We start from the raw sequence: 26,561 nt of genomic DNA, 5'->3' as shown, positions 1-26,561 counted from the left end.
TTTCTTTTGGGGGGGGGAAACTTGACTAAGGCCGTCTTATTCACCGGCGCTAGGCGATTTTGAGAAACCCCGTTGCCTCCGCGGAGCCGGCCTCGGAGATAGGGTATGACGTTAAAGCGAACCAGTGGGTGGGATTAGGGAGGTATGCTGTGTATTGTTACTTGTCTGGAATACCCGTGGATGGAAAAGCTATCTGATTGCATAATAGGGGATGACACGTTCTACCAGAAGAATCGGTGTTGGGGGAGGATGGAATGCCAGTTCTGTGGCCTACATCTGAAAGGGTAGACGGGAGTTGTAGTTCTGGGTCCGCCGGTTCTTAACCAAGAAGAAGAACCGGCAGTTTTGGCCAACGGGAAGTTCTGCAGGCGGGCATTACCAAGCGGTACGGAGCAGAGCAGCGGCTGGTATCGTAAGGATGGGCTTATCTGCTCGCCCTCCATCTGATAATGTTTCCTTCCTTTCCCTATCGGATTATTCCGGCCCGAGCATGTGTCTCTTCTTTCACACCCTGCAGTTTGCTCTAGAACCCATTCTAGTTAGTAAGAACCTTTGCTTAGTTGTTTACTTAGACGGGTTAAGTTATCCCGGATGACTTTGGTCGAAAAGCGTATCTTCCTGGCCACCAGTCAAATTCCTTTATCCCTTTTACAAGAAAGAAAGACCGTAAACCATGGCCGGAAAGACACTAGGCCGATCATCGGGCGTGAGTCACTCTTTTCATCTTCTTATTCCTTTGCAATTATTAGTAGTGGTAGTAGTTGCTGGTTTGATCCCATGACAGTTGCTGTGAAAGTATATATTCGGTTTCTATTGAACAGCACACACTCTGGATGATCACCATTCGACTTACCTTAGTAATTAACCATACTATCTATGAACAGTCCCTCAATGCCCCAATAGCCGCCTTCACCATGGCCCTTCTGCTTGGCTCCTACTGCATCAAATCCATCCACACCGCTCGTCGCGAGGCGCAATCCACATCAAGCATCGCAACCACGACGCCCCGACCTACTAAGAAGGCAGAGTCGCAGTCTTCATGGGTACAGCAGGCACTGGAAGAAAGTCGAGAGGGGGAGAAGTGATTCTAAATCTTACACAAATTATGCGTTGTATATACTACTACTACTTATTGCTTCATGTCTGGGACATTTTTTCAGATTTTCATTGCATTAAATCAACACACATAACAATCTGATATGAAATGGCTAATATCAACACCACAAACACAACACATCAACATCATATCAAATTAATCCATTATCAGAATTTTCAGTGTATCAATGATCATATCCCATATCCATGGCGGATAACGAGATCTACCATTAAAAAGTTATTCATCATATAAATGGAGTCAAAATGATAATATAACCACCGGCACACAAAAAAAAAAAGAAACAACGATTCAATCGTAGAGAAAAGTAGTAAGTCGGATATGCATCAATCATTCATCATCATAAGCACAAACACATTATCGCGCAATAGAAGAATGATATCAACCAACAGTGTCGGTTAATATGGCTTTCATTATAGCCATGGTTGGTGGGAAGGAAACAAACCGCACAGAGAATTTCGCCGGTGGTTTTTAGTGTGGTTATCACGTGACTTTCCCGCTGATGTCAGTCATGTGGGAAACGGACGGAGAGGGGGAATGCAGCTGCGTGCATGGATGATGGATGTAATGCCCCCCAGATTATTTTCATTAAGTTGGCTGAGTTGTTATTTGAACTGTTGTATGCTATTTATCTTACTACGGAGCATATGTTCTAGAGGGAAGATTTGTATGTATATACAATCGCAATTGAGGTTTATCGATCCGGGGGAAAAAAAGACAAGAACGCTCAGAACCATAAGAGTCACCAAGGATTTCAACAACTCAGAACAAGACTAGTTTGTTTGGAGTTTCACATGTCAACAGCACATCATACATCTACCCCTACTCCGCAGGGGTGTATCGCTGTGCCGAGGATGTGTCGAAAGGATCAAAACAACGTGCAGGCAGGATATCATGGGCTGCAGCCCAGGAAATGAATGTCCTCTATAGTAGTGTATCTTCGCGATGTACGACTAGCACGGAACAGAAATAAAATCGCTAGGGTGCAATAAAATCCCAGCTCAGGTGCGATGCCCATGGCTCGTCACCTCGTCACAGACCATCCATCTAGTAATTAGATTCCATTGTCTGATGCGGTCTCCAGCTTCTGCAGCTTCAACTCCCCCTCATGTTGCACGTGTCCAATTGTTTTCTTCAAGTACTCGTAAGTGAGCATGGTAGTCATCGCAGCCGGGACTGCCCGGAACAGGTTCGTGCCGATCCCAGAGTAGAATGCGCGCCAGCCTTCTTCTCTCAGAATGGTCTGGCATGTGCGAATGATCCCCGTGTACCGGGGTCGATTGGGCATCCCGTCCGACGAAGCCGCACCCGGGGGCCTGCTATGACCCTGGGGGTGATCCATGCCGCCGCGGAACGAGATCTCTTCGGGTGAGGACGCCGGTGATGTCCTCTGCTGTGTTTGGAGTCGTGTCCGAAGCACTTCATGTGGGTATGTCGCAGTGCTGGCACAAACCTTACTCAGGAATGTCGCGGATGTAATGCCCACCCAGTGTGAGCTGCCAGTATCAGGATGTTCGCCAATACTATAGCCCGTAAATGCCATCTTCAAGTATTCGTAGAGAGGGAACTGGATGGCCACATGCGCCAGTCCCAGCAGCGCTGGAGTCAGGCCGGAGTAGAACGAACGGATTCCTTCACTTCTGTACATTTTGCGGGCCGCATCCCAAGTGTTTTTGTATTGCCACGGAGCCCGGTAGCCTTCGCTGCTTGACCGGAGGCTCTGTGACATAAGTCGTGTCTTAATCACCCATATCGGATTTGTCGCAAGTGTCGAGCAAGCGCCCGCCGTTATCGAGGCGTAACCTCGTGAAAGCCACCAACTATCTATTCCAAGGTCAGCCCTACCATCATCAACCCCTGATTATCACTCCTCACCTGTTGTTTCGTAGAAATACTCCCGAGACCGATCATAGACCGCTAGATAGACCGCCCACGTCGGCAGGTATCCCAGGAGCATAGGACCCAATCCTTGATAAAGGCCTCGAATACCATCTTCCCGCCATATTACTCGTCCAGTTCCCAGCATTCCCCGGTACAGTGTCTTAGCCTCGACCGCCTTGCCACCACGTCGTCGCGCGAATCCACCCTGAGCCTGCAACTTGGTCTTGATCACATCGAGAGGACAGGTAACGATCCCCGAGGCGACGCCCGCACTGGCCCCGCAAAACGGTGTGATGTAATAATCCGGCACACGTGTAGCGAGCATTTCGAAGCGATCCAGGAAAGTAGGTTGGGGCGGAGACTCGGCCGATACATGAAGCGTAGACGATGGCGGGCTGTCCGAAGTTGTACCCTGCTGCTCTTGAGAGCCGCTGGCAGCCCCCGACGGGCCATGGCCTTCAGAGAACATCTTTCCAGCCAGCGCTCAAAGCAGTATGCAATCCGTCTACTATGTCACCGAGGGTTCCCGGATCCGAGCATATCGGTGCTCGCTCCGGAACCCACAAATAACCCGTGTGTCAAATCGTGGTGAGAGGGGAGGAAAGCGTGACGTCGTTCGGGGCGCTGGTAGAACAGGAAAAACTACCCTGAGACAGTGAATTGAAGGGTTTTTATCCCAGAGAGGAGCCGATGCTGCCGGGAGGAGTGGGCGTAATAAGGTTGGCCTATCTGAAGCACAGACGGGGCGGGGTCTGTAGGAGCAACGCAGCTCCCCTATCGGAGTGAAAGGGAATCGAACTAAGAAAAATGTTCAACGGATTGATGATAAGCGGCATGCCCAGTGAGTACAAACCGAAGTATTAAATCAAAGACCGTCGGTGTGAAGTCCGAACAGAAGGGAGCGCCGGTGTTAAGAGGAAGCAGACGGAACAGGACGGAGCAATGAGGACGGGATGAATTGAGCTGGAGGGATTGTCTTAGTCGTATTCCAGTCAGTCAGGTGGAGTGGAGTTCGGGAATGAGGGAATCTTGTCCGCCTCCAAGCGCGCCGCTTATTTGGCCTGAGGCACACACACATGGCGCAAGCTGAGCCGGTCACGTGGAAGACAGTCTTGACTGTACTTCTCGGAATGATCCCTTCTGCCTTAGGCATCAACATCGGATGTTTTTGGGAAAGTCACCCGCCGAACCTCCGTTTTGCACAATCTCCAACGTCGGGCCATCTCCTGCTCAGCTTGACTGACATTTCGCGATCCTCCCCCTCCACACCACCCCGTCAATTGGACCCGATCAACCCCGCTGGGATCATTCACCATGTCCGCTCCCTCCCTCGCCAGCTACATCGTCAAGCGCCCCTTCCTCAAGCGCTGGATGATGCCCATTGCCCAGTGGTACACCGATGCCTCTGGTTACAGGAGACTCGGCTTGAAGTAGGCGACTCCCTTACCTTCCTGGGCGGTTCTCCCGGACCAACATCAGCGACTATGAATCAATGGAAAAGACAATGGATAGATTTCAATTGCGGGGGGATATGTTATACCAGCACCCTCCACTTGGCTATCCATGTCATGTTTCTGCCGTCGCCCGCTGGTCCGGGCATCACGAACCAAGCCCATACCCATACCTCCATTGCAGCCATCAACTAACAATCAAACCAGGGCTGATGACCTGATCCCCGAGGAGAACGACGTCGTCCAGAAGGCCCTTAAGCGTCTCCCTCCCAAGGAGGCCTACGACCGTGTCTTCCGCATCCGCAGAGCATTCCAGGTCCGTCCCATACCGAACGAAACCCAACCCAACTACAGAAAGAACATAAAAACTAATATTACATGCGCAAAAATAGTGCTCCATCTCTCACACCCTCCTTCCCGCTGCTGAGCAGACCAAGCCCGAGGAGGTGAGTCGAATTCAATCCGTCAATTGCCCGTTCAGTTTCTCCGCAAAAACGCATCGGCCAATCCCGTGAGCGGGATTTGTAACCCACCTGGGTTACTCCATATCGATGCTTATGTTGACTGGACTTGATATATTGTCTTTTTTGTTATGATGATTATCGCGTTTATGACCATATTCATGTGGTGGATGCTAACTGTCGTCGTCCCCCAGGATGTCGAGTACCTGAGCCCCATCATCCGCGAGATCGAGAAGGAGAAGCAGGAGCGCGAAGACCTCGACGCCCTTGTCGTCAGACGGTAGATTATGCCTCTGATGGCTTCGCTGAACTAGATTACTTTTGTTACGGTATACAAAAATGCCGCTGGGGTTTTATAGACGGGCGGGTATCACTAAGTATCAGAGAGAACTACTTGCTGTCCCGGCTCGGCTCGGCGGGCATGCTGCGAAGAAGAGAGGGGGAAGAGAGCATTTGGCTGGTCGTTAATTGAAGCTTTTGATTTATGGTGCTCAATCACGTGTACTGATACTGTACAAATTCACTCGTCATCGTTCTCTAGTTGGCTGTAGCAGACCTATATACGTTCGACATCTCCCGAGTAATGTACATATAGTAGTTCTACACACTATACCCATCCGATGCTTGAGATCTATATCCTGTCTGTATATACCAAGTAGTATCTAGCCACCCAACACAGCAATATTGACATCCGTCACCCGCCACATATACCACATGAACAAGCTCCTAGTACCAATGTCAGACAACAACCCATTGAAGAAATCAAAGAACACCACATACCTATACGGAGCAAACTTCGCCGCCAGCCCCAACATATCCTTCTCAGGCATATACTTGAACTTACCGCCACCCTTTCCCTTCAACTTGTTTACATCCTTGCCCACAAACACCGCACAACCTCTCCTGCAACAAGTCAGCATCTACCCATCACACCCATCACCACCCACAGATAATGGAAAAAAAAAGAACATACTGTACACCCAAATCCCCCGTGGAAAACACATCTATGCGCTTCAGCGCAAAACAAGCAAACATCTCAACAGACCATTTACCCAGACCCCTCACAGCAGTCAACTTCTCCACGAGCTCCTCATCACTAGCATTCAACAACATCCGGGCACTCAGTTCCCCGTTGGCGAACTTCTCCGATAACCCATGTATGTATTCCGCCTTGCGCTGGGATAGACCTGCTGTCCGGAGCGTGGTGATATCCTTTTTGATGATATCTTCCGGGGTGGGGAAGAAGCTTGTTCTTATTGTACCACCATCTTCATCCTTATTATTATTGGTATTGAACAATGCCACAAACTTATCCTTAATCGACTTCGCCGCTGCCCCTGACACCTGCTGTCCGATGATACTGCTAACGAGGCTCCGGAACGGATCGATCTCCTCGGCTAGACCCTCCGGCGTGAACAATGGGCAGGGATGTTCGCGGATGAGCGATTCGAGGCGCGGATCTGTGGCGATTAGGTGTGCGGCTGCTTTCTCGAGAAGTGTGCCTGTTGTGGCGGTGGGACGGGGCCGGCCTGTCTTGCTTGGAGAGGCGTCTGCATCTGTGCCTGGGGGGTAGGCGACTAGTGATGAGCCGTGGGGGGTTAGGAGCGTTGCGTTGGTGTGGTGCGGTTCGACGGGTCGGTCGAGTGGGGGAGGGGTTGTTCTGCTGCTGGGGGTGGGGATGGGGTCCCAGATGTTGTTAGTAGTAGTAGTGGTGGTGGTTGTGGTGGTAGTGGTAGTATTAGGTGATTGTCTGCTGTTGTTTGAGCGCGATGATGCTGCTGCTGCGGGCTTTCGTGTCTTTGAGACACCGTTTGTGGTTCTGCTGGCTGCTCTCTTTGTTTGAGTTCTGGGTTGCAGATGTGGGACAGAGGTAGCAGTGGTGGTGGTGCTGTTGTTCTTGGACACTGACGCTGCGGTTAGACGAGCGGAGCGTCGTAGGGTCATCATTGAGTCAGTCGCTGTTCAGCAGAGTATATCTTGCTTTAAGATATATGTATTAAAAAGTGATTGAGGTAAGGATATTATTGCTGCTTCTGTTAGTAGATGGTATGGTCAGTCATGGCGGATCGTATCATTGGAGTAGTACTATGATGAGGATGGAGTACATAAGCTCGGGAAGTCACGAGCAGCAAGCTGTCTTAGCAATCAACTTGGTTGGTTTCCTGTCTTTGTCAGTTTTCCATACCGCTTCTTGTTGCGGATTTCTCTGCATGCGTGGTAGTATTCGCTTATCCCCCGCATTTGGGAAATGTGAAACATTATCGCTCCAATTTGAGGTCTTCAATCACTTGTTGTTGTGTCATATGACATTCCGTGGTTAGACACGCTGTATGTTGAGTAACATAATAAACCTGCAGAATCATGGGTTCTGGGTATGATTAGTCTAAGAAATGAAACCAAGAGTTGATTGTAAATCATAATAATTCAAAATATTTTAGACTGAACATCATGATCATAATGGCGGAATATTGATACTGATTCTAACTGGTGGCAGCTACGCTGTACTGCAAACATGATTGTCTCGTGCCGGGCAGTCCATCCCCTAACTTTAAAATATACATTCGTTCTTACAGCCCATACATACTATTCTCTCTCATCCACACTCAATTATGTACGTACAAAGTAGTAACTATAGCCCTATCCACGGTTCGCAGCCAATTTTTCTAGAATAATAAGAATGTGGAATATTTACCCGGTATGGAATCCTCCGGAAAGAGGGGAGCAAAAATACCCAGAAAATCTACTAACTATGGATCTCGCGATGCGTTGGGCCGTAGGCATCAATCAATACCATCACCAAACGTTGCGATTTCATTTATCTGAAAGGAAACTGTCCGATTGGCCATGTTTCACCGGTTGATATGTTGTAACTTGTAAGAGCTTTTGATCCGATAGTCGCAGGCATCACTACTACATAGTACTACGTATTCCATAGAAGAAGATATGATCAATATGTTGGTCTGGTGGTCCACGATGATAAGATGCGGAAGATCACCGAAATCGCTAACATGACTGGTGTATATTCTTTAGGCTACTTGGTGGGTAAGTAGGACTTTAGAGTCGGACGGAAACGACCGAATGCAGTGAGCTTGCGCGTCATCTTTATAAAAAAATTTTTTATCTAGAGGCAAAAAAAGACGTTGTGTGCATCCACGTAGGTAAAGTAGTTTTGGGAAGTGTGGCCCAGCCACTAAAGTAGGTAGGTAGGGTAGATAACTAAACTACGGACCTTCCATAGACAGTGAAGTGCGTGGTGAACCTACAAAGAAAGTACCAAGGTATAGATCCCCCCTAGAGGAAGCCGGTTCCATGGGATGACATGTTCATTCGTGGTAGGTGATTGGTAAGTAAGGTCTAGTCCACCAGGTAAAGTAAATACTATCTAACAACAATTGAGCGATGCCTAAAGGGGGCGCAAGGACAATCCTCCGCTGGTCGGCGAGTGGGTTTTTTTTTTGTTGTAAGTATGTCCCATCATCCACTGCATCCATCATATTTTGCCCGAATGGGCATTAAACCCCGTATTGTGTACTCCCGTAGACAAATAAGCATCGGTTCATCTATACCGAGCATCTTATCCCGAGAAAAGAAAAAGCTTCGCTCTTCGCAATGGAGGAGAAGGCATACGTATGTTTGCTTTTTGCCCCGCTCATTGAGGTTCTGAACATCATGGGATCGGGGTGTGGCTAAGAAAAAGGGGGTCGGTAGTTATTGGGGCTACGTTACTATGGTGACGATGGTCGGGGTGAGTTGTCCCATGCCGACAAGCTGATCCGGTCGGTCCCCTAGTACGGGCTTTGATGCTAAAGCTCTAGTGAGAGGATTGGGTCGTTCTAGCCGTGATATAGGGGGTAATTGGGATGGATGATTTATGGTTTGTTATGATGGATAGGGGAGAGTTATGATGTGCAGTGCTCGGCAAAAGTATCTTATGAAGAGGGTGTATCATGAAATGTCCTGGGAGTTGTAGAACGCCAAAATCATTCCGATGCTTTTGGACCTCATTGCCACTGCTGAATGATCTGTCAAAGACAAAGTATACTCCGTCCTCGAACAATTCATTCCCAACCCCTCTACATCATAAGTTGTCATACTGGATGCGTCAGACTGGGAGACCATATTCAATCCTTATCAGGCAAAACAGTGCTAGCCGGTTCCAGCCACCCGCGTCTAGTGGCGTTTGGGAGAACGTGCTCGGTGGTAAGATTTATCGGCTACTTCATTAGTACATGCGCTTTATTACGCAGCGTCAGAAGTGAAACATCGGCAATGAAAGAGGTTGCAGCAGCTTGCGTTGGCCAAGCCGAGGTTTAACATGATTATCATTTGAGAGGCAAAATCGACCAACTCCATCCGAATATAACACCACCGCGAACAAGAAATAGGAAATCTCATTAAAGTCGGTTGCAAGGGCGTCTCGCGCCACTTAAGGAGCGAGATTATCTCCCAGGGCAGTCTTATTATTGCGACGGATAGTTGTGGAGTAGGAATGGGTCTGATAGCTGAAGAACTCTAAACGGATCGAGAAAGAACAAGCAATAGTGGCAGCGACCACGGCGATCGCTCTTTGCCAGGTTTTGATAATGCGCGCGGGATTCTCCTCGCAGGGAAGTAATCAATTATCCCGTTATTCCTTTTTGTGACGGGTGAGAGGATCATAACGACCGGAGATCCCTTACAGCGCATAGCCGGGTGTATACATGAGATCGGACTGACTCTTTCTGCAACCGTTCAAGATCTGAGACTCGGATGGAATTTGTCTCGCTTTTGAAAGTCCCAGCGAGGCAGCTATAGATCATGTCATATCATGGATGTTTCGAGTCATTGCCACTATGAAATTAGCATGGGAAGAATGCGCCTATAGGCAAGCAGCTTTGGACTCTGGCTGGCCGCGCCGGGAGTGTCTAATCATCTTATCCAGCCGGCCAATTTCTATCGCGGTATGGTATGTAAGATACGACGACTGGAAATTACAGCACCAGCAACTCGGAGTACTTTGTGGCCAGGCCAAGTGGGGGCCACTAACAGTGGGTATGGGAGTTACAGCCGTGTTACGTATAGTTGTAAGTCACACGTGATGCTCTCCCCCTCAGAGCCATCGATTCGCCACTTTATTATTAGCTTCCCGAGACATTGTTTTGTTATGATTCGGTATCCACCGGTACCTGAAGCCAAGACGAGAATTGAGTTTTCAGGCATGAGGTCCAGCGCATTCATCTTGGAAGTCAAAGAACAAGAACAAGAATGAGTTCAAACTGAAAACGGGGATCATAGCAGTGCCACAGAATGGACCGTTAGAGAAAATACCTTTCTTTTTTGCATTCGCCTCAGTCGTCTGCCGTTTTCTACACACATACGTGTCAAGAGGCAAAAGCAACTCAAAGGCATCTAGGCGACCGAAATTCCAACACGCGAACAGGGCGCTGCATACCAACGTAAGGCAGGCAAAGGACAGGACTTGTGAGGGAGGACGGAGTCGAGTCCGCACTAGGAGGAAAAGCGGATCCCCCTCAGATTCCAATAAATTCAGATCGACCACTATACAGCGACCGGACTCGCTAGGTGTTGTTGAATTTGATACTAGCATTCTTAGAAGCTTCGTGGTGTCACTCATGCTGCTGGCGATGGAAAACAAGCTGACTTGGCTGCGGTTGAGTGCGAAAGGGATAAATAATAGGCGAACAAAATCGATGGTGGAGCGAAGGGATAAGCCAATACTGTGTTGGCAATATGAATATATCCTCCATAGATACTCCGGAGATTCTACTGTAGATAATGAGTCGACCTCACTAGATCACACAGGCCATCGCAGGTTCAGTGAGATACATGTATATTTTGTTCCTGGTATAGGATGCTAATATTAGTCAGGACCTCCCTAGCAATGCGCGATTGGGGTCTGGCCCCTCCTAGCGGCAGGATGCTAAATTTGTCGGTATTGTTACCTGCCACAACGAATGTCCGTGATGTATCGAGTTGCATTCCATTAGAGGAGTCACCTGTCAGTTGTGGTTGACGACTTCCTGATGGTTTCAGCAGTGAGATGCTGATGTTTTGAATGGGTGGCGGGGGGGCACCAATGGATGATGCCGGGTTGTTCATAGATTTCACAAGTCAGATCGACTATTGTAGTATGACGTTTGAGTTGTGAATGGGAAGCCCACTTCACCATCACAACCAGAAGAAACGGGGCCAGACTTTTTCGATACAGTCAAAAATACGGAGTAAAGTTGCCTGCGGGAGTGGTTGTTAGTATCTAGTCCGATTCAAGCTGCTGCATCGGCTCGAGCAATGAATACAAGCACCAGAAGCCTATGCTTGGTATGAATGGTCAGGATTTGCTGAGAGCCTGAGAGACGGGGGAAGAAGGGGGGGAGGAAGAGGAGCCAAAGGGAAGGCACAACGAATCAGCAGACGCATGAGCAAGAAGTTGGCCATTGGCGAGGTGTTACAGGATGGAGCAAACTAAACCAAATGGACCATTCGTTTCCAGGACCAAGATCAGGATTCCTCGATTTCTTTTTCCGCTCTCCGTTACCGTGGGCCAATCGCCCCCCCTCGAAGTTAATTAATTAAACCCGGACAGGCACGGTAAATTGAGTAAATTACAGGTATGAGCAGCGTTCATACGCAGGTCCGGTAACGTCGCAAGGAGAGAAAGACGCCCCCCTCCCCGGTCTCAGGTCCACCAGCCTTTTCGGGGCCACGACTCCTTTCTTGCCTTGATTTGTCCTCCCTGAAAGTCTTCCCACTTTCTTTTGAAGAAGATTTTCTTTTCCAGCCATCCAGTCCTTCTTTCCCTTTCCTCTCTCGTTTCTCTCGCTTTCCTCTGTCCTTCCCTTTCTTCTCTCCCCTTCTTCCCTTCCCCGTGCAAATCGTGCCTGCCTAACCTGCGCACTTTCTCTCGCTGAGGGTCTTCGTTCATAAAGCTTCTCCTTCGTTGAAGCTCTTAATTCACTCGCTCGCTTATTTATTGTCTCACAAGCCCCCCTTCTTCAGCTCTTACGCTGCTATCCGTGTCAACAAAGGGCCTCGCCTCGCCCCAGTCTGCATACTTAACCATCAGCCGTCATTGGTAGGTCGACTTTTTCCTCTGATTCAAGTTGCTGTCTGATCTGCTATCTTTGCGCCTGCCACGACGGGGATTGGATCTGTTGGATTGCAGTGCGAAGGACCTTGGCAGTGGCTCAGAAGCAATCGAGGTGAACATTGGTGACTGACATCTTCTCCACTATACAGTCTCAAATTATCCTAAGCAATGGCTTTCATCAAATACGCCCTCCCCGCTCTTGCTGCGGCCCAGGTCGCCATGGCTGCCAGTGAGTACCACCCGCGATCATCTGGATGAAGTGAGTAGTGAACGGCACGTACTGATAACAATATAGGCTGTGGTAGCACCGACAGCACCATCACCATCTCCAGCCAGAGTGACCTTGACAGCTACGCGACCTGCACCACCCTCAAGGGTGATGTTGAGATCAGCGAGAGCGCCTCTGGTGACCTCACCCTCAGCGGTGTCACCTCCATCACTGGTGGACTGAGCTGCACCGGCGGCAGCAACATCACCTCTTTCAGCTCTTCCTCCCTGAGCTCCATCGGCGACACCTTCAAGCTGGACGGTCTCACTACCCTTACCACCCTCAGCTTGACCAACCTCACCAGCGTTGGCTCCATCTCCTGGACTGCTCTCCCCGAGCTGCAGTCCCTGGACTTCACCAAGGGTGTTTCCGAGGCCGGCAGTGTCACCATCACCAACACTGGTCTTACCAGCTTGGACGGTATCTCCCTCAAGACCGTCGGTACCTTCGACATCACCGAAAACACCAACCTGAAGACCGTCAACGTCAACGAGCTCACCAACGCCACTGGTCTGATCAACTTCGCTGGTAACATGGACTCCCTGCAGATTATCCTCCCCAACCTCGGCACCGGTACCAACATGACCTTCCGTAACGTCAGCGGTGTCTCCATCCCCTCTCTCGAGACTCTCAGCGGTCAGCTTGGTTTCTGGGGTAACACCTTCACCAACTTCAGCGCTGCCAACCTCACCACCACTGGTGACCTTGTCTTCGACGACAACACCAAGCTGAACAACATCAGCATGCCCGTCCTGAAGACCGTCAACGGTGGATTCCAGATTGCTCGCAACGACAAGCTTAAGTCCATCAACTTCCCCGACCTGAAGGAGGTTACTGGTGCCATTGACTTCAGCGGTGACTTCGACGAGTAAGTTTCTCCAGTTGCTTTGTGCCGATGAGACGTTATGTTTACTAACTCGCGTGTCCAGGGTTTCCCTCTCTTCCCTGACCGAGGTCAAGGGTGGCTTCAACATGCAGAGCACTGGTAACTTCAGCTGCAGCGCCTTCAAGACCCTGCGTGAGAACAACGTCATCCGTGGTACCTACACCTGCAAGGCCAGCACCTCCGACCCCACCACCAGCGATGGATCCTCTGGCACCTCTTCCTCCACCACCAGCAGCAGCAGCTCTTCCTCCACCAGCAGCGACAGCGCCTCCGTCATGAACGTGGCCAACATGCCCGCTCTTGGTCTTGCTGCCGTCCTCGGTGGTCTGATCCAGTACGCTCTGTAAAGGACAACTTGATACCAAACATTTGTGTGTACGCTTTTTTGAAACCCTTATCATGGTCGTGTAAAGTTGCCTAATAAGCAATTGGTTTCCTTTAGTTCCAGTACTCTGCTGTTTCTTATGATAATAATTGAATATCGGTTTGCTTGAGTAAAAATTCGCACGGCGTGGCATTGTGCCTCGGGAGATGAATTGCTTTTTTTATTTTTTCTGTTCATTTTGAGCATGAGCATCAATTTTATTTTGAGTCGTGACAGGTGAAGCGGGTCGAGGGAGGGTGATAAATTGTACGAACCGGACACCTGGCGAGGCGCGCGAGGTGGCTGGGTTTGCTGCGGTCAGGCCTCTTCTCGGCCCTGTGAGCTGTCGGATTGTGTTCTATAGACGTTCCTTTGCAGTTTACGTGTGCGTTTTGCTACATGACAGTATGTTGTTCTTACTCTATACGCTAATTCGCCGTCCATAATTGACGTATCCTATTTCTCATTCTAAATTGAGATTGCCTCCACATCCTTCTGCCTTTTTCAGTAGTGGCTTGGTGTGGTTTGGTGTGGTCTGGCCTGGTCTGATGTGGTCCGAGGGCAACTTTGTCGGATGTACTTATGTCCTCAGTTTGCAGCAGGAATACGGTCTCGTGCTGCCTGCTGTCTGTCTGCCCGTCCGCCCGTCTAACTAACATCAGTAGCACCAGCAGCAGCTACTGCTGGTGCTGGTGCTACTGCTACATGACCGTGGCGAACGGAAAGTTAAAGCCCGCGCAGATGACCGGCTCTTGCCTCCCCTTCCCACCTCCCGAACCAGGTGCATATGCGAGACTGACTGCAGTGCTGGCCGTAAGACACCTCACTCAGAAGTGGGACTCAGGGCAGTGAGCAGATACCATTTTGTCTCTTCTTCCCCCTTTATTCTCTCTTCCCTTGTAAATATCATGGTAGTATATACATATAGGCGAGTGAGTATTTCAGAGTAGAGTTGGAGTCAACGATTCTTTCTTTATCTCTCTCTCACGCACTATGTCGTGGGAAGAGAAAGAGCATCGACTTTATTTACTACATCTGTCATCGTGGATCTGAGGCCTCGATCGTGGGATTCAAGGTGCTCGTGAATGTGCGTGGGTAGGATGCAACCATACCTACCTACTTACATATACATATACATATATATACATACAGAGTACATATTTCCAGAGCTATGAGAGCCAGTGAGTGTGAGTGTAAGTGGAGATTTCCAGGCAAAGCAAATTGTCGTCTGACTGACTGACTGACTGTCTGTCTGTCTGCGTGTGAGTTCAGCTGAGCTGAGCTGAGCTGACTTGCCTGCTTGCTTGGGTATTTTGAGATCGACTTTAATCTCCTTTTCGGGCTGTCTGTCTGTCTGTCTGTTCTTTCTGCGGGAGAGCGGGCGGATTTGCTTGGTTAGTTGGTTAGTTAGTTAGTTGGTTGGTTCGTATGTATCGTAGGTAGGATCGATCTTAATCTCTCTTACTAGTACTACTCCACTGCTGCTGCTGCTGCTGCTGCTGCTGCTGCTGCTGCTGTCTCTCCATCTGTTGCGGGCCGCAGATGTGGATTGGAGTCGAGTCCCGGAATGACCGGGGTTTATTGTTGTTGTGTGTCGCAGTAGTAGACATGCATGCATTGGCCTATATCTCTCATTGTAGTACTCTGTAGATGGACTTGGTTGGTTGGTAAGTAGGCCACTTCAAACGTATGTGGGTGTTCTGTTTACTTTCCTTAGCACCCCCTCCCTCCTCTCTCTCTCTCTCTCTCTCTCTCTCTCTCTCGGTGAATGATTATGTACGGAGATTAAGCAAGTACTACTGTAGTTTATTAAGTATATAGGTTATTGTGTTGTGGTTGAGTGGGTAGGTAGGTAGTAGAGAGATTGATGTGTCAATTCAGTTCCTTTGAGGGAGCATGGAAGGGGTGGATGGTTGAATTTGTGTTTTGTTTATATCTAGTAGTAGTTGGGTAGTTAGTTTAATTAGTACTTTTGGTCAGAGTCTGTTTATTAGGTTGAAAGTTTGATAGTCAAGTTAATTGGATTACTGTTATGGATAGTTGGTGGAGAGAAAAAGTGAAAGTCTGTCAATAGTACGAAGGACTATTTAACTCTGAGTATGGATGGATTCAATCTTCATGGTGGAATATACTACTGAGGGATAGTCACTGCATGTGTAGGTTATACTATCTATCTTGCTACTTGCTACTTGCTGGTTTTGTTGGCAGTGTAGAAGCAAGGTATATACATATGCGGCAGGTTTCACTTTATTTTCTCACTTTAACTTCATGCTTGACAGATAAACCTCACCTATTTAACTAGGACACTTTATTAACTGCAATTGCCTTCTGACTACCTGCCTATCTTTCTATACATCTACTGCTCCGTAAACAACACTGGGGCCCGGATTTGGGATCCCGGTCACCTGGCTGGCCGGATGATTTTCCCTAGCCCAACTGGTGGGTAAATAGACCCACGATGGACGGGTCTGCGATCGGATTGGAATTCCGTAGACATTTTAAATATCGAGTCGATGCTGCTATGTTACCAGAAATTTTTTTACACTTTTTGTTGAGGAGATAATGTTCGCAAGGGCCACATAGTGTCTGTGTGCCTACGGAAGGTCCGGTGATGGTTCGCGAACTGCGCGTGTTCACCCTTTGGGTTGGGAGCGGGGGAAGGTCAAGGCGACGACAAGGAGGCTGTAGGTTGAGGTAGTATGAATGGAAGAGGGGAATGAACTCTAAATACGATTATGGAGATGCCGTCGTACGTAGTGTACCTTTGTTTCATGTTGGTTTATCTCCGAAAGGAAAGAGGTATGTCCGTGCGGCTTCGGGGAGGGGGGAACGAAGAGAGGGGATCGAGGTCTCGAGTGGCTCTCGAGGATCAATAGAGTAAGTGTCTAGTCTTCCTAAAATGAAGGGAGACCAGGAGAGAATGAAAGAAAACAGAAAAAAGAAAAAGGACCTACCTAGTGTTGTGCTAGGCAAGAGGATGATGGAGGTTGAGGATCCATATGATAGATAACCGGATAGGGGATGCCTTGCATGTGTGGATGCCTCAGGTCGGCCGTCTTGAAGCTAGGGTGGACAAGAATAGCATAGCCTGAGGAATTGCCTTCGGAGATCCTCGCCTTTGCTCCTCCGTCAGTATGCAATCCTCCGTGTGTCGGTGCTGCGGCTGAAGGGTCTGGAACCCGGTCTAGTGGCAATGATGAGAGCGTCATTGCTAGTAGCTGGGCTGATCAGGTGTACGAGTCCCTTGAGCCGTAAGGCAGTGGTTGAGGCAAGGTGGTGGCTATATCTGGAACCAGACTCATGCACAAATAGATAATGATGGGGCCTTACAACGCAGGACGAGGTGGACGCAGCACTCCGTATGGAATAATGGAATGCCGGGAGAAGGGCGCCCCCCCTGGGAGCATCTGAAACAATGGCACGAGTTGCTTGAGCCTTACTGGCGGCGGTATTTGACTCTGGGACGGCCTTCAATATCATTCTGCATAAGGGCACTATACAAATGCGGAAGGCAGAGAGATAGGACTTCATGCTAGTACGTGAGCCAGTCTGGCCCGGCCAGAACCGAGTGGCAAAGGATCACATCACGGAGACAAGAATCTGATACATGAGGCGATCTTGCATCGCCGCACGCAGGGCCATCCCGGTCTCTGCTGAGATCCGTGCCATGATGGGCCACGCTAATGTACGTGTGTTCATAAGCGTATCCTCCGGAGCCCTCTCATGGGTTAACTATGTACGTACGTTCAATGAGATGCGTACGTACTACTGTAACCCGACTGGGGTTGAACGGGGCCTAATAATGTTGCACTGTAAGTGCGTCGGGGGGAAGCCGGTAGTGACAGGGAAGTTGCTGTAAGCAAGTCGACAGGTAGACTAGCCCGGGTAGCTTGCGAGCCGGACGACTGGCTACCGGGTTTGGACAACGCATTGAGGGGCGCGAAGGGGTCTAGGCGGGGAGGGTCGTTGCTTCTGTGATGCATCACCTTGGGACAATGATTGGCAAAGGCGTCAGGCTCTTGCTGGGTCTTTTTGCCTCTTTACAAGCGTCCCGAGTCCAACTGAAGTAAGCGGCATGCGATCGGAAGTGCTCTGAATGTTGCTGGTTCTTTGTGATGCGGATGAATTTCTTTTCTGTATCTATTATGACCCTTGGGAGGCTTGAGGGGGAGGGGGACCTCCAAAAGCAAAGGATTCAGTCAACTGTCAATGTGTCAGCGGCAGTCCGTGTCAGTTTTGCTGCCTCTCGACTGTTGGACCCGCCAGTCGACGCTGTGTAACCAATTCCAAATCTAGACCAAACTTAAATCACTCCTCGGCTTTCCCATTTCCTGCCAGTCAGGACGGCCTTGCACCCTATTCGAAAAAGAGACCGATGATGATGGTCCTCGAGTCATCAAACCCAAGGTGACTCGGTACTATGGTCGAACCCAAATCGCAATGAACCGGTTCCCCGTACTTCGTAAATCGTGCTATGGATCTCTCATGGACACATTAAGGTCCACTTCAGCCGCTACTCTCTCTCTCACTCTCCCTCTCTATTGATGGATTGTTGCCCTTCCGTCGCTGCTGGGGATTCCCTGGTTGAAACCAATAGATTGGCACTTATCGATGCTTCCAGGCCCCGATATTTCGGAAAATAAGCGAAACTTGTCAAGTCAGTGTCCTTCGGGCAATTTTCTAAGGTTTTAGTCCATGGGCCCGTGAGCCGGGGGAGCATGTAGGAGCGCAAGCACATATGCCATCTATGGACATAGACTCAGCGAGAGTTTACGAGTGAGTTCGTGCCTGGTGGCCACTGCGTGCGAGCGATTTCTGATCGAGCAGGGGTGGCTACTCTTTCAACTGGTGTCCAGTGTTTCATGACTTTGTTCTGGTGGATGTATGTACTGCCAACTCAGCACTATGGAGCTTGGTACTTTGGAGCCTCCACTATGGTACTATTGGTGGTTTTGAGGGGGCAAAACCGATCGGACATACTCGTTGATATGGCCTAACAACACCATCGGCGGCAATCCTCGCTATCGCCGCGCGGCGCCGTCTGCTGAAGAAAGGGCGGCTAAGTGTAGCGATAACGTTCAAAGGCGCCATCGTCATCCTCGGCTACTAGGGCAAAGGACTTGCCTCTCCGGGAATAACGGAGTCCGCCCTAACCATGTTAGTTAATTGATCATTCAACTCTCATGGCGTCCACGCCGCCCTCGGAATTTCCCCCAAGCCATTACCATATGGGAGGCTGGTAGATAGCTATCGTTTGGCGCACAAGATAATGATCGTCCACATTCCTCCTTCAACTCTCTCAACGTGGGGCGGCCTGGGCGTGGCTGGAGCTAGAAGATCCATTGTTCCTTCATCATGCCGCATCCTCAGATCCGGGGGCACCTGAATATGACAGATCTGATCCGGCCGCCACCTTGATTGCTATCTATCAGCGAACCCGGGATAAGGTTTGTCCTGTTTGGTCGTGTTTCCCTCATATGGCTCTTGGCTTTGGTACCCCATTACTCTGTATCGCCGGCCCTCCTTTCTCCACTGACACCCTCGGGGTCTGCTCTCTCCCAGTGAAGAGAGAGTCGTGTCCTTTCCCGGGGGATCTTCCATTCACTGATTGCATTCCCGTCCACCGTACCACGGTTCCAACGAGCGGCACTCCTCAATGTAAACCTGGAAATGGGGTTCCCTCACGCTTCTTCACGCGATAGTCTGGTGGAGTTTTCCGAAACAACTCCTCATAGCGTCTGTCTGTTGGAGACGTCCGACGGCATTCCAAATCCCCTGCCCAGGTCTAAGCCAGCCCACTGCGACGGACTACACCAAGCCTGCACCAAGAAAAGAAGCAGTCCAGAATTGGGTCTGACAGCCGTCACATCCTGGTCGCTGGGATCTCCCAGTGACCCAGGCGTATGGGCCCTTCGTCGGCTGTGGATGATCCCATCTCTGTCCGAGTTTTGACCCCTTCGTTCGGGCCCGTTCGGTAATAACCTGTGCTATTATAGACAAGGCCACTCTATGATCCCATAGCCCGGCTAAACGAGGTTCTCATGGAGACAATGGCTCTGTCGTATGCATCAAGGAGAATCGCCTCACTCGTAACCAGCGAAGACAGGTTAGAACCGTGGAGACTCGTGACAGATTGCGGCCGCTCATTGCCTCCTATCTGACAAAGGTCGATCCCTGGTCTCCTCACACAGCTCTTCCAGGTACCAGGTACTTTTGGCTTCCGTCCTAGAAGTCCTTGCTTCGTGCTATTAGGTCCTATTCCACCTCCTGCCGAAGCTATGATCTGCTTTCGGGGAACCTGCATCTGCCTCTGCATCGGATCATTATGTATAGTACATTCTTACTCTGGGCGTTCATGACCCTTTATTGGTACTTTTGCTTTTCCTGGCCAGATGCCCTCATATGGGCCGCAGGTCAAGACGAGAAAGACACAAGATCGGACCGGGACCGCTCCCGTGGGCCTCACTTTTGCCCTCGATCCCGTGCAGACCATGTGCTATACATAGTAGTATATACGGAGGGGGGTGTGTAGTCTATAGTGGCACTGAGTCTGGGAAGATCGAGGCGATCGAGACGACTTTTGATACCCTCCAACTGGATGGTCCGGATGGCTGATCCGATCTGTTCCCTATAATTTGACGTTTATATTTGCTTCTCCATGGCTTCAGCACCTTGTCCGGTTCGGAATTGGGCCTGTGTTCGAACTGGCCAGACGGATAAGCGCCGCAGAGCTAGTTCCCACACCTGTAACAGCCACCAGTCCGCGCTTGTCCAAACGACGGGAACGTTTTATGCCTCGACGCTATGGGTTTCGCGGATGCATCGCCGCCTGGGCCCAGGATCCGAAGTGGACACTGGGTGGACGGACCATGGCCATTGGCCCGAACAGACTATTGATGACCGCGATGCAAGGGGAGTCGATACCTTTCTTCGCCCCGTGTAGATCGAAAACCGCTGCAGCGGTGACAAATCAAGGGTCTGCGATCCCCAATCCGACTCTCCTTCTTGTTCATCGGGATCATGGCACGTTGATTCGTCGATCCGGTGCTTTGCCTCGCGTCTGTGCCCATTTCTGATAGAGCAATGTCCCATTCTGTTGGAGGGAGTACTATGAAAAGTGAAAATAAAAAGTACTAGTTGATGGGCTGTCGAACTCTGCCGGAAGCTTGTTCATGCATCCCCGCGTGTCCTCATGGGGGAGAGGGAGCAAGGGAAGCAGCAGGATAAGGAAGATGAGGGGGGGAGGAGGAGGAGGAGGAGGAGGAGGAGGGAAGAAGGATGATGAAGCAGTGGAGGCGATGACCAAAGAGGAAGCGGCGCAGAAGGAGAAGGTCCAGATGGAGATGGAGGCTGCAGATAATCTGTAGGGGAAGCAGGGAAGTAGTAGTAGACACAAGGAATAGTATCCCAAGAAGAGAAGAAATAATAATAATAATAATCAAAATAAAGTAAAAAAAAATAAAATATGAAAAAATAAAAATAAAATTAAACCCAAGAAAAAAAAAATAAAAAAGAAAAAGAAAAAAATGGAGAATCCAACGACTCCACCACCATCAAACCATCTATCTGTATGTCATCGTCGATGCTCCATTTCCTTGTTGAGGCAGTCGCAGATCGAGCTAATCCGTTTAGCTTCTGGGGAGGATCCCAAGAAAGCACTTGGTGATACATCCCGAATGCTCTCTCTCTCTCTCTCCCTCTTTCACACACTCTCCCATACTGTTACCGTACTATTCGCATCCTCTCAACCCTTCGAATTCCTCTTCCGATGCAGTTCATTGCCAGCTCAAACTGCACGTCTGAGCGCGCCACCACAATGGCGTCCTTTTGCTGCTCTTTCTGGTCTTTCCCCACTCCCTCCTTCGCCGACTTCCTCATCCATTGCCTCCTCCTCCTTCCCCTCTCCTCGTTCTCGCCTGCGGCTTCCAACATATAAAACATGCAGCGGGATCCTCCCGTCTTGCTCTGTGAGAAGCATTGTGTTCTTCATCATCAAATCTCAGCTGCTCCTCGTGGATTAACCTGATTGTTTCCTCTTGTCTTACTTCTATCCTTAGAAACCCCCCTCATCCTCTTCCTCCCCCCTTGATTGTATCAGCGTCATTGTTGCCACTGAACTCTCATTTACTATCATCATCCCTTGTGGTCCTTATTATTGCCCCTCCCCCTTGAAGCTTATTCTATATACTTCTTGGCTGTGTGGTTTGTTTACTTCACGCCTAATCATCCCGCGCCGGTGCAGACATACATATCAGGGACATTTCCCCTCCTGCCTGCAGTGCATACAGACAAACCTCAGACATACAGCTCTCTAGCTGCAGCCCCCCCGTCTTTCATCTTACCTGCAGCAAGAACCCTCAGCACCATGATGTTTGAAGACATGAACACCATGGCTGACGACATCTCTCGCCGTTGTTCTCTCCCGTAAGTTGTCTTTGAGCCTTGCCGACAGATGCAGCATCTGACGTGACATGCTCCCCCACAGTGTGCGTTCCCTCTCCAGTGCATCCAGCACGGCAGACATGAGCGAGGACCGCCGCTTGCCCCCGCTCCCCCGCGTGGAGCCCTTGCCCCGGGGCCCCTTTGACCCGTTCACCACCAACATCGGTGCCACCAGCTCTCCAAGCTCCCAGGACGCTTTCCCCGTTAGGTCGCTGTGGTCTGAAGCGGAACACATTGTGACTCCCCCATCACCAGCAACCTCCGCCGATAGTTCCTGGCCAGAGTCCGTTCAGTCACAAAAGGCCTTTGACTGGCCACAAGAGCTTTCCCCTGCAGAACTCCTGAACCTCATCGCCCCCAAGCACATTAACCGCAAGCCGCCGTTGCAGCAGCTCTGCGGGCGAAAGCGCAAGGAAAGCATGGTCTCTGCGGATTCAGACGACCAGAGAGAAAAGCACAGAATTGCAGAGGGAAACCGACGGAAGAACCTCAGCCAGCTACATCGTGAGCTGGACAGCCGCATCCATGATTTCTTCTTGGAGCGCGCCGGCTGGAACCCGTCCAAGAGCCTACCAGAGTCCAAGGAGCATATTGTTCAGGCTGCCATCTTTCTCATCGACTTCATGCTTTTAATCATCATCCACTTGATCCGCCAGGAGAATGAGATGCCTCGTCAACTGTCCGAGAAACTGGAGCCCCAGATCCGCTGCATGCAGTTGCAGCAGCTGGTTTCCAGTCTTCAGCAGCAGAACCAGACTGCCCAGCAGCAGATCAAAAGTCTGAAGCAAGAGAACCAGATGTTGGAGGAGCGCAACCAAGCGCTCGAGCTTCAGCTGAAGTCATACGAGCACATGTTCCGATCGCCCAAGAGCGAGCCCCTGACTTCTCAGCCGATCATTCATCACGCCGAGGCCAAGCCACGTAACATGCTCCCCGGGTTGCGGGTATTCTGCGACGAGATTGCCGCCAGCAGCCCTGAATCCTCTCGGCTTGAGTCCCATCCCACAGCGCCAGCTTTCACTTTCGGACATACATACCTTACCCACACACCTTCTATCACACGGTCCTCTTCGCCTGTGTTCGCACACGGGCCTCACTCAGTGCCTGTATCACGGCGTCAATCCATCATCCCGTCGCCATGAATTGGTGCATCTGCCTCCTTCATGATCACTGAGGGAACCTTGTCATGATTCTCCTTGAGTCCATTCCTAGAGCGGCTGTTGCGCAGCCCAAATTTGTTTTTCATCTCATTTAAACTGTGATTTCTGGCATAGCGAGAGCGTTCGTCATCGACATATACTTGGGACAAGTGATGTCTCCTGCACCGTGATCTGTTTACCGTCTGATATAGAGTCCACACTGGACTCAGGCTTTCCTGCGCATCTCTCCTATCGAACACGGAAAAGGCGCAATGTGTACATCATTTGAGAGGAAGAAAAGAAGGAAAAAGGCAAAGAGCGTTTGTTAGGCATTTACGACGGATGGTTTTATTTGGTGTCTGTACAATCTTTCTTCCGTGTTCATATTGGGGAAGGCTATAATTATCTTGTTCACTGGCCAGGATCTGGAGCATTGTGGCGACAGTTTTATTGGGTTGAATTTTCGTTTTCCGCTTTACTATACATACACGACTGATTTCGGTATCTATTTCTTTTGTGATGTCTTCTGCTTATTTTTCAGGGTTCGGTTCCAATGGGGTAAATTTTTGTAACTATCAGCATAGAGCGAGATGACCATGAAAATATTCTTATTTATAAAGAAAAATAAAGAAGTAAACCCAAATGGGGTACAGAGTAGCGGGTGACTGCTTCAAACATGAGGTAGTAGACCTTTGGAAGAGTCGAGTAGATTTGTTAGTAGTGATACATAGTGCAATTCGGTCGTTGAGTTATGCCGTGGATGAGGGTTATGCAGCTGATTAAGGGTCTCCTTAGTCACCCGCGGCTATAAATAAAAAAGAAAAATTAAAAGCGGCGGGCCAATCCCGAAGCGGCCAACTGGACTTTGAGTCTGGCTGGAACTTCGGCGGGTCGAATCTTCCCTGTCAACCTGGAACTTCTCTTCTGTCGACGACCATTCCATTCATCTTATCCTCCCCTGGACTTCTCTGTGTCGCTTGACTGAGAACTGGTCAGATCACTTTGTGTCCTGATCGTTCATCGTCTGCTTCTCACATTCGTTTGAAACCTACTCCTTCTTTGCTGGGGGCCTCCGGTGCCGCACCACGCTCCCGCAGCCAGCCTTTTCCCTACCTTTTTCCTGCCCCGGGCGATCGCTGGCTTCCAACCAAACCCCCCCCCCCCCCCTTCTCCATATCGCATCTCGCATCGTCAACTCCGACCTCCCCTGTCGACGCCTTCGATCCGTCAGATTTCAGTCTCGATTTTGTGTGATCGTCCCTGCCATTATCTGCATCGCGTCCAAACCCGCTCCTTTTCCCTTCCCCGGACGGTCCGTCTCTTCCGCCGCCCGTTCTGCATCGTGTTGTCCGCTCCACGACAGATTGATCGATCTCCCTGGACTCTGGTGTCCCAGCGATAGACATCCCCATCCCCAGAAATCGTCGCCTAGCTGTAGGCGTCGACGGTTTCTGTTTACGAAAAGCGAGACCATTCTGCTCGCTTTCCTGACCAACTCATAATCTTATTTCCCCTTTTTCTCCCCCGTCGCGAAGATGTTGCTCCCCAAGGGTGGTGTAACGTGGAAGTCTGCCAAAGCACGGCTGCCTCCATGGCGGGCTGTTCTGTTCCTGGTCACACGGACCCGTTTTCTGGTCTCATTGGCCATCACTGGTCTTGTAATCCTACTATGGCGTGGCATCAGCAAGTCAGCGTCGGAGATGCAGAGGTGAGTACCTGACTCGACGTTGACAGGGCTGCCCGCGACACCCGGTCCCTGGCAACGACTTGCAGGCACGCGACCAGAAAACGCTAACGGCTGCATGTAGCTTCTACTGCTATGGCCCTTCAAAATCGCCGATGGAGATGAGCATCAACGAAATGGTCGAGTGGACCGCGCACACACAGACCCCTGTCCTCTTCAACCATCACGCCGCCTACGAAGTGAACTCCTCGAGCATCAAGACCGTCGACCTCAACCCCATCAAGTCTACCTCCCAGGCCATCTCGAATTCTGAGCGGGTGCTCATCCTCACCCCTCTGAGAGACGCATCCGAACATCTGGTCAACTACTTCGATCTCCTCTACAAGCTGACGTACCCTCACAACCTCATTGACCTGGCTTTCCTCGTTGGTGATTGCAGTGACGACACCATGGCTGTTCTTACCGCCGAGCTGTCCCGGATCCAGGACCAGGTGGATGAGAAGATTGCTTTCCGTAGCGCGACAATTGTGCAGAAGGACTTTGGGGCTGATGTCGAGATGAACGTCGAGGACAGGCACTCCTTTGCTGCTCAAGGCCCGCGCCGCAAGGCTATCGGTCGCGCCCGCAACTACCTGCTCTACTCGGCTCTCAAACCTGATCACTCTTGGGTCTACTGGAGAGATGTTGACATCTTTGACAGCCCTGATAGCATCATTGAAGATTTCATTGCTCACGACAGGGATATTCTGGTTCCGAGTACGTTGTAACACCTCTATGAATACCACGTTGCAGGTGCTAACCCCGTCGCAGACATCTGGTTCCATCGCTACCGGGATGGTGTTGATGTCGAAGGTCGATGTATGTACACAATCTTCCCTTCACAATCCTCGCTTTGCTAATTCTTGCAGTTGACTACAACTCGTGGATCGAATCGGACAAGGGACGCCGGCTTCGGCAGACTCTCGACCCGGATACTGTTCTGGCTGAAGGCTACAAGGAATACGACACTGGCCGGACTTACCTGGTTGGCATGGGTGACTGGCGAAAGAACAAGGATGAGGAAGTTGAGCTCGACGGTATTGGCGGTGTCAATATCCTCGTGAAGGCCGATGTTCACCGGACTGGCATCAACTTCCCGGCCTACGCTTTCGAGAACCAGGCTGAAACCGAGGGATTCGCCCGCATGGCCAAGCGTGCTGGATACCAGGTGTACGGTCTTCCGAACTATGTGGTCTGGCACATTGACACGGATGAGAAGCCTGGCAACCTCGGAGGCCGCAAGGCATACTAGCTGCTTTCCCGAGTTGATTCTCATTTTCCCGCAGTTTGAGTGGTACACCTATTGTCACATCTCATCCTTTGACGCCTGAATACCCCGTTCCCGTGTACATCCGAGCCCTTGCAGCGGTTCTTTGCATGGAGGCTTTCCTCTTAACGCTTTTATTGAATACTTTTTTCTTCGATTTTTTTTTTTTTTTTTCCCTTTTTCTCTTTCGTGAATGCGTTTCTTCAGACGCGGGGACGGATATCTCACGACGCCGGTAATTAAGTCTTTCTTTGTATTGCGTGCTAGGGTTATGTCTGATTTTTGTTGGCGCTACGGGGACAGTGTTCAGCGGTATTGGAAGCTCATAGAGAGCGAGTGAGCGGGCTCTGGTTGGAGCCTACGTTGTTCTTCCAGGCCCAAGCCATGGGCTCCTTTCACCGGCATGGTGCTCTCAAGCTATTGCTCATCTCCCGGGGACTGCTTGACGCATCATCTGCAGTTAGAGCAGTTGACCGTA

General features: G+C 50.2%; 10 protein-coding genes across 10 annotated transcripts; 6 read left to right on the top strand and 4 right to left on the bottom strand.

The window, feature by feature from the left end:
• Positions 1-586: 586 nt before the first annotated feature.
• BO87DRAFT_374855 (uncharacterized protein) lies at positions 587-1,146 on the top strand. The gene is made up of 2 exons (XM_025622883.1): positions 587-706; positions 885-1,146. Exons 1-2 carry the CDS (start codon positions 674-676, stop codon positions 1,083-1,085), a joined length of 234 nt encoding a protein of 77 aa, XP_025481983.1. The 5' UTR covers positions 587-673; the 3' UTR covers positions 1,086-1,146.
• A 603-nt stretch (positions 1,147-1,749) lies between these two features.
• BO87DRAFT_405340 (putative mitochondrial carrier protein) lies at positions 1,750-3,948 on the bottom strand. The gene is made up of 2 exons (XM_025625929.1): positions 2,990-3,948; positions 1,750-2,938 (listed from the first exon to the last, which is right to left on the bottom strand). The coding sequence occupies exons 1-2, from the start codon at positions 3,462-3,464 to the stop codon at positions 2,169-2,171; spliced, it is 1,245 nt and encodes a 414-aa protein (XP_025481982.1). The 5' UTR covers positions 3,465-3,948; the 3' UTR covers positions 1,750-2,168.
• Positions 3,949-4,112: 164 nt separating this feature from the next.
• BO87DRAFT_374851 (ubiquinol--cytochrome-c reductase subunit 7) lies at positions 4,113-5,463 on the top strand. Its single transcript, XM_025622882.1, has 4 exons — positions 4,113-4,425; positions 4,654-4,762; positions 4,839-4,892; positions 5,102-5,463. The coding sequence occupies exons 1-4, from the start codon at positions 4,310-4,312 to the stop codon at positions 5,189-5,191; spliced, it is 369 nt and encodes a 122-aa protein (XP_025481981.1). The 5' UTR covers positions 4,113-4,309; the 3' UTR covers positions 5,192-5,463.
• On the bottom strand, positions 5,431-7,136 carry alkA (DNA-3-methyladenine glycosylase II). Its single transcript, XM_025621319.1, has 3 exons — positions 5,881-7,136; positions 5,688-5,810; positions 5,431-5,633 (listed from the first exon to the last, which is right to left on the bottom strand). Exons 1-3 carry the CDS (start codon positions 6,852-6,854, stop codon positions 5,570-5,572), a joined length of 1,161 nt encoding a protein of 386 aa, XP_025481980.1. The 5' UTR covers positions 6,855-7,136; the 3' UTR covers positions 5,431-5,569.
• A 2,904-nt stretch (positions 7,137-10,040) lies between these two features.
• On the bottom strand, positions 10,041-10,600 carry BO87DRAFT_374848 (uncharacterized protein). Its single transcript, XM_025622881.1, has 2 exons — positions 10,215-10,600; positions 10,041-10,124 (listed from the first exon to the last, which is right to left on the bottom strand). Exons 1-2 carry the CDS (start codon positions 10,519-10,521, stop codon positions 10,099-10,101), a joined length of 333 nt encoding a protein of 110 aa, XP_025481979.1. The 5' UTR covers positions 10,522-10,600; the 3' UTR covers positions 10,041-10,098.
• Positions 10,601-12,162: 1,562 nt separating this feature from the next.
• ecm33 (GPI-anchored protein Ecm33) lies at positions 12,163-13,495 on the top strand (the record flags this gene model as incomplete). The annotated part of the gene is made up of 3 exons (XM_025619263.1): positions 12,163-12,223; positions 12,290-13,130; positions 13,192-13,495. The coding sequence occupies 3 exons, from the start codon at positions 12,163-12,165 to the stop codon at positions 13,493-13,495; spliced, it is 1,206 nt and encodes a 401-aa protein (XP_025481978.1).
• A 1,055-nt stretch (positions 13,496-14,550) lies between these two features.
• BO87DRAFT_384938 (uncharacterized protein) lies at positions 14,551-15,122 on the bottom strand (the record flags this gene model as incomplete). Its single annotated transcript, XM_025624702.1, has 3 exons — positions 14,551-14,628; positions 14,663-14,862; positions 14,978-15,122. The coding sequence occupies 3 exons, from the start codon at positions 15,120-15,122 to the stop codon at positions 14,551-14,553; spliced, it is 423 nt and encodes a 140-aa protein (XP_025481977.1).
• An 807-nt stretch (positions 15,123-15,929) lies between these two features.
• On the top strand, positions 15,930-18,155 carry BO87DRAFT_395357 (uncharacterized protein; the record flags this gene model as incomplete). Its single annotated transcript, XM_025625178.1, has 13 exons — positions 15,930-15,955; positions 16,116-16,196; positions 16,270-16,319; positions 16,352-16,389; positions 16,600-16,726; positions 16,786-17,047; position 17,215; positions 17,267-17,270; positions 17,345-17,474; positions 17,521-17,522; positions 17,672-17,745; positions 17,851-17,981; positions 18,023-18,155. The coding sequence occupies 13 exons, from the start codon at positions 15,930-15,932 to the stop codon at positions 18,153-18,155; spliced, it is 1,059 nt and encodes a 352-aa protein (XP_025481976.1).
• A 3,549-nt stretch (positions 18,156-21,704) lies between these two features.
• On the top strand, positions 21,705-23,433 carry BO87DRAFT_414438 (putative HLH DNA binding domain protein). Its single transcript, XM_025626633.1, has 2 exons — positions 21,705-21,936; positions 21,998-23,433. The coding sequence occupies exons 1-2, from the start codon at positions 21,878-21,880 to the stop codon at positions 23,094-23,096; spliced, it is 1,158 nt and encodes a 385-aa protein (XP_025481975.1). The 5' UTR covers positions 21,705-21,877; the 3' UTR covers positions 23,097-23,433.
• Positions 23,434-24,239: 806 nt separating this feature from the next.
• On the top strand, positions 24,240-26,271 carry BO87DRAFT_355058 (ANP1/MMN9/VAN1 family protein). The gene is made up of 4 exons (XM_025621318.1): positions 24,240-24,801; positions 24,902-25,533; positions 25,588-25,635; positions 25,686-26,271. The coding sequence occupies exons 1-4, from the start codon at positions 24,629-24,631 to the stop codon at positions 26,066-26,068; spliced, it is 1,236 nt and encodes a 411-aa protein (XP_025481974.1). The 5' UTR covers positions 24,240-24,628; the 3' UTR covers positions 26,069-26,271.
• Positions 26,272-26,561: the final 290 nt, after the last annotated feature.

The sequence above is a fragment of the Aspergillus neoniger genome (genome assembly GCF_003184625.1).
Source record: "Aspergillus neoniger CBS 115656 unplaced genomic scaffold BO87scaffold_9, whole genome shotgun sequence".
NCBI classification, from domain to species: domain Eukaryota; kingdom Fungi; phylum Ascomycota; class Eurotiomycetes; order Eurotiales; family Aspergillaceae; genus Aspergillus; species Aspergillus neoniger.
This window is presented reverse-complemented; position numbering and strand designations above follow the sequence as displayed.